Source organism: Sceloporus undulatus, chromosome 7 (genome assembly GCF_019175285.1).
Source record: "Sceloporus undulatus isolate JIND9_A2432 ecotype Alabama chromosome 7, SceUnd_v1.1, whole genome shotgun sequence".
Lineage (NCBI taxonomy): Eukaryota > Metazoa > Chordata > Lepidosauria > Squamata > Phrynosomatidae > Sceloporus > Sceloporus undulatus.
Window position 1 is genome coordinate 48799321 of NC_056528.1, and position 11544 is coordinate 48810864.

At 44.3% G+C, this 11544-nt stretch overlaps 1 protein-coding gene across 1 annotated transcript; it reads left to right on the forward strand.

Annotated features, from left to right (window-relative positions):
* The first annotated feature begins 2850 nt into the window (after positions 1-2850).
* On the forward strand, positions 2851-9955 carry SERTM2 (serine rich and transmembrane domain containing 2). The gene is made up of 2 exons (XM_042479503.1): positions 2851-3319; positions 6265-9955. The coding sequence occupies exon 2, from the start codon at positions 6771-6773 to the stop codon at positions 7047-7049; it is 279 nt and encodes a 92-aa protein (XP_042335437.1). The 5' UTR covers positions 2851-3319; positions 6265-6770; the 3' UTR covers positions 7050-9955.
* Positions 9956-11544: the final 1589 nt, after the last annotated feature.

Here is an 11544-nt window from a genome sequence, read left to right on the forward strand (position 1 = left end):
GCCACTCTTCACCCAAGAGGGATGCACAGAGCAACTTACAAAGGTCCGAAACCAAAGCCCTGTACTTTGATGACTGAAGTATCTCTGTAATGTCGGCCCTCCATATCCACAGATTCTGTATCCACAGATTCAAACAACCATGGCTGGAAAACATTATATATATATATATATATATATATATATATCTCCAAAAAGCAAATCTTGATTTTGCCATTTTATATAAGGGGCACTGTTTTACCAAGCCATTGTATTTAATGGGACTTGAGCATCTGTATGTTTTGTTATCCATAAGGGTCCTAGAACCAAAACCCCAGCAGATACCAAGAGTCCACTGTATAAAGAAACAACATCAATCGGTTGCAACATTTCTCCTTCAAAGAACTTTTGTATTGAGTCAGATCAGGCTGAGAAAGGCAAATCTCCCTCCTCTGAACAAATCTTGCCAAGAAAAATCCCATGATAAGTTCACCTTAGTGTCACCATAAGTCAGAAGTAACTCGAAGGCACAAAACAACAAGCCGGCCCTAGAAGAAACACACTCTTTAGTCCTCAAATAAGGGATATCCCTTATATTAAGGCCCCAGTTTGGGATCGTGGTTTGAGTGTTGGGCTACGACTCTGGAGACTAGGGTTCAAATCCCCACTCAGCCACGAAACCCACTGGGTGACCTTGGGCAAGTCACACTCTCTCAGCCTCAGAGGATGGCAATGGCAAACCTCCTCTGAACAGTGCTGTTAATGGTGGTCACCCCACCACAGATTTCCAAGTCCCATTTTGGGAGAAAGGCAGAATAGAAATCCAATCAATAAATATAGAACATAAGTGACAAAGGAGGAGAGATCAGCTAGAAGAGGTTGCAGCTGTTTGCTTTTGCCTGAGCCTACTGTGAAGGCAGCATTCCAAGCCCTCCATTCCTCTCCTCCCTTTTGTGCAAACTGAACGCAAACAACGTTGCTTATCTCTTGGCTTTTAAATTCAGTTTACCTCTATCTGGCTTACGGCTTAATTTGGGCAGCATCCCGATGTTATCAGAAGCCGTTTGCTGCCGAATTTGCTGCCTGAATATAACCCGGGTCATTTTCTTAAGCCAGAAAAATCCTGGATCTGAAAAGAGCCACATGGAGTTGATTCTGGACAACAAATTCAGCGGCAAAAACCTTCTGATAACATCGGGATGCCACCTGAATTAAGCTTTAAGCCGGATAGAGGTAAGCCGAATTTAAAAGCCAAGTGATAAGCTCCGACTTTTGCACTTTGAAGTCGGTTTGCTGCAATTGAACTCAGGGGGAAAGTGGGGAGGAGGAGAGAGAAACCGGGACATTTTAAATGCAGGTGGAAAAAGTGGGATGGCAGAGGATTAATTGCAGTGAACCCTGCCAAATTGGGGCAGTTGAAGGGTAAGACAATCAAAACGTCATTTTGACCTGTCCAGTATCAATGTCTCCCTCTGTTTGCATGCATTGGTCATCTGAACATGGGGAAAATATATCTACTTATCTCCCAGTTCCAGCCTGGTTTCTGAGCCCATGGGATTTTCCTTGCTTGCCGCTCTGCCAAATAACAGCACAGCTTGTTTACTTCGGAGCTCACCGACACATTTTGCAGCTCTGAGGATAAAAGTGTTTTGGAACCTTGTGATTCTCACTTGAGAGAGCGCAACACGCAGCATTCTCATTAGCCAAGGAGGCCTCTCCATCGCGCACACAGACACCCACACATGCAGGTCAGTTTGGCAAGGAGAGCCCTTAACAACAACACTTTTGCAGCGGATGAGGGAAGACCCAGGGGCTGTATGGGCATCTCAGTTAAGTACGGAATATATATATATATATATATATATATATATATATATATATATATCGGTGGGTGAAATCTGTGGCTGGGTGCATTGGAAAGGAAATGAACTGTCCAAAAAATAAGGAATACAGGTGCATGCACCTGGTTATATTGCTTTGCAATCCCCTGAGAAATCTGTGTGATGAAAGAGAGAAGAGTGTAATATTTCATACTCTCCAATTTGGCAAGGACAATCCTGATTAATCCCCTGCCTTCCCACTTTTTCAGCTGCTTTTAAAACGTCCCTGTTTCTCTCTCCTCCTCCTTTGTCCCCAGCTTATTTCAATTGCTGCAAACTGAGATCAAAAGTGGTAAAGCAGCCTCTTCCCAGGAGAAAGGCGGAGTATAAATCCAATGAATAAGTCATATTGATATAAAATAATATTTACTCTGTTAACCCAGCAAGGTCTTGGGGGGATGTAGGGGCTCTGTACTTGGGCTTCGGGTCTTCCATCTTTCCTTATGAACCAAAAATCGTAAGGGTGGGGCATTCCATGTACATTTATTATTATGGCTTAAATCACAATGTGACTTTGGGATGGGACTCACAAAGATGTTGTCAGATTGAAACTCCCAGCAGCCTTAGCTAGTTGCCTGGCTTCTTCAAAGTTGTGCCAGTTCAGCCAGTGTGGCATAGTGGTTTGAGTGCTGGAGACCAGGGTTTGATTCCCAGTTCGGCCATGAAACCCATTGGGTTGCCTTGGGCAAGTCACACTCTCTCAGCCTCAGGGGAAGCCATGGCAAACCTCCTCTGAACAAATCTTGCCAAGAAAACCCCCTTGGGGGTCTCCATAAGTTGGAAATGACTTGAAGGCAAATAGCAATTCAGGACATCCTAAATCTTACCTTTGGGCCTGGCTGCCTAGAATTGAAATGGGTGGACTTTTTAGACTCTGGTGCAGAAAGAGTTAAAGAAAAACACAGAGGCTTGTAGAAACTTTGGGAATAGTCTTGCTGTCAGCCTTCTTTTCTCTTCCTCTCATTGTCTCCCTCCTGTAGAGAGAAGCCTCTCTCAGCAGCCCAGTCTGTCTGCTTGCAACAGAGGAAAGAGGAGAAAGCCAGCTGGCATCCGCAGCTCTCTTAGATCCCTTTGCCCAGGAGATGGATGGATGTACCTCCTTGCTATTTTAGCTTGGAAAGAGGATTCACATCCGCAGCCTTAGGAAAGCTGGACATCAGTGCCTAAGAAATAAGCCAAGCCTCTATCTCTCTCTCTGTCTCTCTCTGTCTCAGAGCCTGCCACAATGCAGAAACCCTGGCATCCCAAGGAAGCAGTCAGAAAGTGGACTCCAACTGTGTTCTCTTATTAGGAAAACCAAAATCTCCCATCTCCAGAAGCCAGACAGTCATTTGTCTCCTCCAGAGCATCCGAAATGTTGGAAGGGGATGCTTTTTGGACAAAACCTTCTTCTTCGCCGCAGGTACCTACCAAGCAATAGCCTGGAGGGTCTGCATCTTCTCTGGTCAGATTTCTGATGAAAGGTAATGATTTGTGCATCTCGAAATCGACTTGTTTTCATCTCCGCTTGTGCTGGTGATGCTCATGGTGCGCTTTCTCTGTTTTAATGAAAGAAAGAAAAAACAGGGCCATCTGTCACTGCAAGGAGGAAAACTAATATTCCTAACAGATTTCTTAAAAGCATGCATTAAGGTATCTGTTTTCAGGGCAGGTGGGTGGGTGTTTTTAAAGGGAATGGAAGAGATTCTGAATGCTATTAAGCCAGCTATGGCTCAGTGGGAGATTATAGCCACATGGGATGGTTTAGGAGGTGTTTGAAATCCTACACATTTTGCAATGTGTGATTGTTTCGCTGAAGCTTTCCAACTAAAGTCAGAGAGTATAGCCCTGTAGTGATACTGCATTGCTCTCATTACTCTGCTAACAAACTGTCTCATTTCGGAGCTAGTGAAACTTCTGAAAGAAGTTGGTGACCGGGACGGTTTGCAAAGCGAAGCAGCTGCCTCAGGTGGCAGATTTAGGGTGGCCATGTCCTAGAAGAGTTTATTCCTGATGTTTCACCATTCTCTGAAGATGCCAGCCACAGATGCCGGCAAAACGTTGGGAAGAAACTTTTCTAGAACATAGCCACACAGACCGAAAAGCTCATCAAAAAGTATGGATGCTGGCCGTGAAAGCCTTCAGCTTCACATTAGGGTGGCATGTGTAGATGGCACCGTTCTCTGCTCTTGTCTCAGGCAGCACTTTGGGTCAACCCTGGTCAGCAATCCCATTGAAAAGGATGCTATTTCCTTTTTAAACTCCACTTTGGGACAGCCAAGGCAGGCAACCTGTCCGCTGTTGCCTGTTGCTGAACAAGGATGTTTACCTGAGTTGCCTAGCTATAGCAGAGTTATGTTATTCAACCTTAGTGCCCAGGGAGCCCAATTCTCCATCTGTGTATGTTTCCCTATATAGCAGAGGTGGGGAACATGTGGGTCCTAGGCTCCATGCATCTTCTAACCCTCTTGCTTGAGGCCCCCAAGACAAGCCCAAAGCTCAAAAAAACTTAATCCAAAGTGAATTGAAGGTCACCCCCAAATCATCTAAACCAGCACCTAGCAAAACTTCATATGCCAGGATTCCATAGGATGGAGCTAGAGCAGCTATAGTGGTGTTAGACTGCGTTATTTCTACAGTGTAGATGCACCCTAAGAATGACAATACAATCGCCCCTCCTTTCTCGCAAACCTGAGATCTGCGTCTTGAATATTCACGGAGGGGCGACTGCCATTAATTTCAATGGGGCGCTCCCTGCATGCGCTCATGGACACATGCCCTGTTCAAGCCTATGGGGCTTGAATATCAGTGATTCTCCGTTTTTGTGGTGGGGTCCAGAACAGATTCCCCTTGAAAATTGAGGGCCAACTGTACACCTTTTTTATCACCAGCTGCTTGCTTCAGCATCCATCTCTGTCGAAAATCTCTCTCCAGCCTTGTGTCTCATACACAACACAAGTAGTGAACAAACAGAACACAAGGTTGGAGAGAGACAAACAAGTAGGAGTGCCTCTGCCATGTTGAAAGTGGAAGAGGGCAGCTGGGGGCAAAAAGACCCGAGGCTAGGAACAGATTAAGGATGTGTGAAATGGTGGGGATCCAAGCATAGTGCTCAGCGCACATCCATGCCTGCCGCCATTTCACAGATCCTTGCATCTTTCTCCAGCCTTGCTTCTCTCTCTAGCCTTGCAAATACACTATAGGCACATACTACACTAGTTGTGTATTCCAAAATCTGGAAAGAAAAATCCCAACTCCCAAATGCTTCTGGCCCCAAGCATTTTAGATAAGCGATACTCAATCTGTATTGCCTAGGAAGGAGTTCCAAAAGATACAGTCCAAAAGAAGGAACTTTTCCAAGATCTGTGCTGCATCCATACATAACCAAGCAGCGGTAAGACCATAGGCATCCATGCTACTCTTCCCATCATTTTAATTATCTCCATTCCTTAATCGCTTCCATTTCTTTAGAAAGCCCTGGCAAAGGCTCATTAAGTTGGAGCGCTTGGTTCATAATTGATTATTGTTCCCCTTGAACTCCAGGTTAATGACTTTCTTAACATCACGTGGCTGGATTTTTAGAAGCAATGTCCGCAACATATATTTTCCAGCTTTTGGAAAAGTTATTATTATTATTATTATTTGTAATTATAACTCCTCTTGTTAAATAAAACACAATTAGTGGCCCTGAAGCCTGGGAGATTATGGATTATGGCATTTCTAGTCCCCAAAAGTAACTTTGGCAAGCTTTGAATGCAGGAGCCCAAACATGAAACTCCAGTGTACTCCAGTATTCACGTTTCCATTCCTGTTTTCTCACTTATATTAAACAAGTATTGCTTTGAGTTCTGTTTTAAGTACAAAAAGATACAAATGCTTTATAAATACTGGGATTATATTTCTTAACAAGAATATGCCTTTGCTCCAAAATGTCCCATTCAAATGTCCTTTCAAGGCATCTAGACTATTTTTGTGTTTTCCCTTCCTGAGTTCAGTATACCAATTCTAAGAAATGATAATATGTTATGTTTATATATAATGACTGACTTATGAATATTGTTGGCTTTAATACTGTTTATATAGAGATTACTGGATCATATGCAATTGTAATTCTGTTCAGATATGAATAGAAAAATAAAATATAAAGGCCCAAACACAAGCAGGTATTTAAAAATTCCTATAGAGTTGAATGGGGTTTAATCCTGGGTAAGGAGGCATAGGACTGCAGCCATGGGATCTCCAAAAGAGTTTTAGCCCCTTGGATCGCTCTTTTAAAGTTCGCACTAAACCCCAGAGCAGTTTTGTCACCCTGCGCCACAGACACATGAAAGTCACCGTTATTTAAGAGACCCTGCTTTCAAAAGACAACAGCGCAGCTTTGCTAAATAGTGCTGTTCGCCGTCGCTGACTCTTTCTTTTTCCTTTTCAGAAAGAGCACGTGTCCCGATTCTTCTGAAAAGTGGGTCAATTGAAGGTGGGAAGTGAGAAAGGCCTCTCTTTCCAATATGTTCCCTGTCTAGATGAAAACAACAGGCCGTCTCCAGAATTAAATCCAACCAGACTTTAGCTGAGAGAAGTGGTGGGTACGCGGTCCGTTGCGCAACGCCGTTGGCAGGAAATTCACTTCTGACCTCGGATGCATTTCTTTTTCCAGAAGAGGACAGACATATCTTGTTTTTTACCCAAGAGAGATTTCAGGTAAATAAAATGACATAAATCCTATGGAGTTGGATTGACTGGTGCTGCCACTTTGCTGGGCAAAGAGACGTGACGGATTTCTCTAATGAGAACTACTTTCCTACGCGAGGGAAGGAGGTCAAGATCTTGGAGGAACCGTCCGACGCTGAGACATAAATTGCCTCCCGAGGATCCTCTGGAGAGCCTTGTTGCAGAAGGACAACTCCACAGAGACAATGGACATGACCTAAATAAGCAATGACTGAGGCCTACTTCAGATACCGTGGAAATCTTACCGGCCGTGCCCACCCGCCCCCCACCCTGGCTACGGAAGTGACCGCCGCCGATAAATACTCCAACTTGTACCTGTACGTTGGGTTGTTCCTCACGCTGCTGGCCATCCTGCTCATCCTCCTGTTCACGATGCTCCTGAGATTGAAGCACGTCATCTCCCCCATCACTACGTCTCCCGAAAGCACAGAGAACACCCAACAGTTCACGGATGTCGAAATGCACGGCAGGATCCCCACCCCTTAGGGATCGGGAGCGACTGGCTGCGCAGAAGACATCTATGATGGCGAAGAAACTCGTTGTATTCAGCAGAACGTGGAAACGGAAGAGACCTTTGTCTTTGTGGAAGTCTGGCTAGGTCTTAATGGATCTGATTTGCCTTGAGAAGGGAAGCAAATGCCCAACAAGTTTAGCCAGCTACTAGGAGCTGCAAATAACATGCGCTTTGGTGTCTGGTTGCAACCCACCATCGGACACATGAACACACAATCTTGCCTTATTCTGTCAGTACTGATCGCTCTGATTGACAGGAGTTCTCTGAGATCCTGGGCAATGCTCCAGAACTGTGCAAGTCTGAGCTTTGCATGATTTCAAAAGTATCTCAGAAGGCCTACATTTGTTTGATTTCAGAAATAAAATGGAGGTCTCTTGGAAGACTTTCTAGAAGTGAAGAGAAGCAGGTGGCGCATCCACCAAAGCCATTGAGGTTGAGCATTGGAGGTTGTGGAAGCAACCCATGCATCAGTCTGGATGATGTGATACAGACTCAACCTTTTAACAAATGATCTCTCTCTCTTGGTGCATAATCCAGGAGCTGAATGATAAGACATTTTTAACTCATTGGTGAGTCCCAAGAGAGTCTGTACATACTGATAGACAGAGTGGCACATGCCATGAAAGAAACTCAGTTCTAGAGCCTTGCTTTCCAGCAGGTTTGCCACTGATGATGATGATGATGATATCAGTTTGCTGCCAGTAAAGCAAACATATAACGTTTCAGTCTGAGAGTCTCTTCCAGGCATGGATCTCACATATCTGGCATGGCTTACCTGCTCACTTGGACCACAGGAACTGGTCCCCATTTGTACAAACTGGTCCCCATTGAAATGGACATGGACTGAAGGATGGATCTTCATTGATCAGGATGTTGTTCCCTGGATTAACTGGGGTGGACATGGGACTTATTGGTGGATGCTTTTTCTTCTAGGCAGTAATTCGCCAGATCCATCAGATCAGGTTCAGAGTTTGGAAGTGTTCCTTTCTGGGGACTACAACTCTCAGAATCCTGGGAGATTCAGGGACTTGTAGTGCAAGGAGTCATTTTTTCCACCCAAGTTTGGGATCATTTCCACCGGTGCCCATGGGAGGAGGGGGGGGGGGGGAAGAGTAGTAAAATAAAGTGAAACTTGGTTAGGAATCCAGCAGGTAAGGAATCCAAAAGGACCTCAGATCTTCTGGACTACAGTTGAGGAAACTTTGGCCATCCCAGTGTTTTGGATTTCAGCCAACCAAATAGATACCCAGTTCATTGCCTTAGCTTTCAAAGCTCACAGGCTTCAGCTGCTTCCACACCATGGAATTAACTCACTTTGACACCGCTTTAACTGTTGTGCATCCTATGGAATCCTGGCATTTGTAGTTTGGCATCGCACTGGGGCTCTCTGACAGAGAAATTTAAATATCTCACAAAACTACAAATCCCAGCAGTCCATAGCATTGAGCCATGGCAGTTAAAGCGACATGGAACTGCATTAATTCTGCAGTGCAGATGCAGCCCTCTTTATTAGGCCAAAATGGTGTTGAAAAATGAAATCCAAGTGACGGTATTTAAAGAAACATTTGAAAATGGGGAAGGCTTGTTTTAAAAACAGAGAGGTCCTAAATGAAAAGGTTGGCTGCAGGCTGGTAGGACTAGCCCTGTGAATCCATAGTTTTTGCTTTACAACAACTCTGTGTAGATAGACCTCTGCATAAATAACAATATTGGTAACCCAATATCACTGATTATCATTTCGAAGTTAGAAGTCCTCGAACTATTTTTCTTGGAAGGAAATAAGTGTGTCAGGGTCACTGTTTCTCAGCATAGAGGAGTTTGGAGAGAAGAACTAACCTCAGCTCCATCTTGCAATTTAGCCTAGAAATAAAACTCCAGAGGGGAATTCTACTGCGCAACGTTCGTGCGCCAATTCCCCCCTCTCTATGAACCTTGAAAGCGCCAATTCCCCAAACTCGAATCCATGGCTAAAATTAGCCACGGCACCTACTCCCTTGACTGTAACAGTAACAAGAATGTATTCATCTAATGTATTAGAAATAGTAAGGTGGTTTTAAACATGTGCCCACAGGCATAAATGCACCGTGCGAAGTTTCCTTGGTGTGGCTTTATCTTCTTTCACCTCGTAGTTTGGGGGAATTTCGAGTACGCGAGAAAAATGTGACATAATAACAGGATTGGTCTTGTTCCAGGGTGCTAGAAACAGACCCCAGAGCCCCATTGCATTGAGCCATGGCAGTTAGTTAAAGTGGTGTCAACCTGCATCAGTTCTGCCATGTAGATCCAACCTGAGGTTTGCATCACACTTTGGGTACGTCATTCAGGTTTCAAAGCCTAAGGTAAATCTCTAAAGTGAGGGGCACAACTTGAGATCTGGGGGACACCTACAGAGCCCAACAAGGCATGATGTGCAGCTCTTAGGTCTAAATTATGTGTATGTATGTGCAGATGCATACATGTACCCTACTCCTGCTAGATGCAGCTCTGAGGGGTGATAAATGTATGCATCTGGTATGAAAGCATGTTTAAAAATCAGGTTGTTCTAGCAGTGGTCTGGAAATGACTAATGTTTTATGCACTCTGTTAAAAAGATGCCTGGGCAAAGCTTCAGTCCATCAGAAGATACATGCAAGTTAAAGAGGCTTTGTGCTAATATCCAGGGATAACCTCTGGAAAGAATGGAAGATGTCTTCAGCCACTAGGCTTGGCATGATGGCATGGATGGCTCACCTTGGGCTGCTCATAGTCTACAAGGTTAGCCATCTACTCCAAGGAGACCAGACCAAAGCAACCTTGCTCTAGAACCAGGGATGGAGCCTTCAGGGTCTTCTGAGATGCCTTCTCCTCCATGGAAGTCCCCAGACTGGATCCGGACATCAGCTCCTAGAAGCCTCAGCCAACGCAGTTGAGGGTCAGGGATTCTGGAAACTGCAGTTCTAACTATCTGGTAATAATAATAATAATAATAATAATAATAATAATAATAATAATAATAATTATTATTATTATTATTATTATTATTATTATTATTGTCCTATTTGGAGGAAGGTTGTTGCAATGAATCATCCAATGACTTATGCAACCGCTTGCTGGAAGGATTTGCACTAACATTCAATTTGAGTTGCTGCAGGGGGGACAGGCCTTACGCTTGTGTACACAAGATTATTTCTCTCGAACACTGGGTTCATTTCTTCCTAGCCAACATTTCCATCAGATACAAAAGCCCTTGGTCTTTTCCAAGCCACAATATCCATGATACATTACTGAATCAAGACCCCCAATAAAGAGAGTGAAACCACAGTAGATGAAGCCATCTCACGTCAACCGGTTCCTTTCATTTGATTTTCTGTTTGATCTGCTTATGCACACACGATTTAAGTGTAGATAAGGGTTAGGGGCATACGTTTCCTCTGTATGGAATGCAAGGGGAGTGTTTTATAATTGGCATTCAAGGTTTTTAGGATTTCCTGGGGGGATTTGTTCTTTAAAGGAGGACGGCTTTTTTCAGTGTGCAAATGTGCACCATAATTAGACAAAACGATTGCCCAAACCCCAATGGAGAGTAAACTCTGTAATTGGTGCTCATTTGTGCCAGTTAAATCCACGGAGACCATCTCCTGGTACTCTTTATGACAGGAGCTTGGAAAAAAGAGAAAGAGACCAAAGTAGATGAAGCTTCTTTCTTATGGGATCATCTAAGGCAGAGGTTTGCAACCTTTGGCCCTCCATGGACTTCAGATCTGGGAAGCCTCACATCGTGTGGCCAATGGTCAAGGATGGCCATGGCTCAAAACATCTGGAAGGTCAAAGGTTCCCAATTTGGTCCAAGATTATTATACAAGTCACCTGTCCAACTTATGGTGACCCCATGAATTTCCTAGGGTTTTCTTAGGCAAGGCATCCTCAGAGGTAGTTTTGCCAGTTCCTCCCTCTGAATTAGAGCTGCCAGCCCTTAGGGTTCATTGACAGTCTCCCATCCAAGCACTAACCAGGACTGAGTCTGCTTAGCTTCCAGGATCAGATGGGATCTGGTGCCTTTGGGATATTTGCGCTTCTGGTGCATGCTTTGTTTCTGTGTGCCTTCAAGTCATTTCTGACTTATGGCAACCCAAAGGCCTCCCTAGTGTGGGGTTTTAGTGGCCTCAACAAACTACAGTCCCCAGAAATCCATAGCATTAAGCTTTGGAAGTTAAAGTGGTGTCAAACTGGAGCGAGAGAGAGAATGGTATTTGTGTTGTATATGTAATACATGCTGTTAATTAGCACCTTGGGGCAAGTTCTTTATAAACAGAAACAATAAGGAACATAAAAGGATGTCCCCCAGGGATGCATGCTGTGCTACCAAGCCCAAAGTCAGCTAGGTTTTATTCTCTGCTGCATCTCTGCCCTGCTCTGTTGTTCTTTTTTAAGAGGCAGAAAGTGGGTCCCCATACCAGGTGTCACCTGGTGCCAGAGGAGCTATTGTGG

Bases quoted from the DNA above. Each gene is read 5' to 3' on its own strand.
- SERTM2 (XM_042479503.1), top strand. From the start codon at position 6,771: ATGACTGAGGCCTACTTCAGATACCGTGGAAATCTTACCGGCCGTGCC.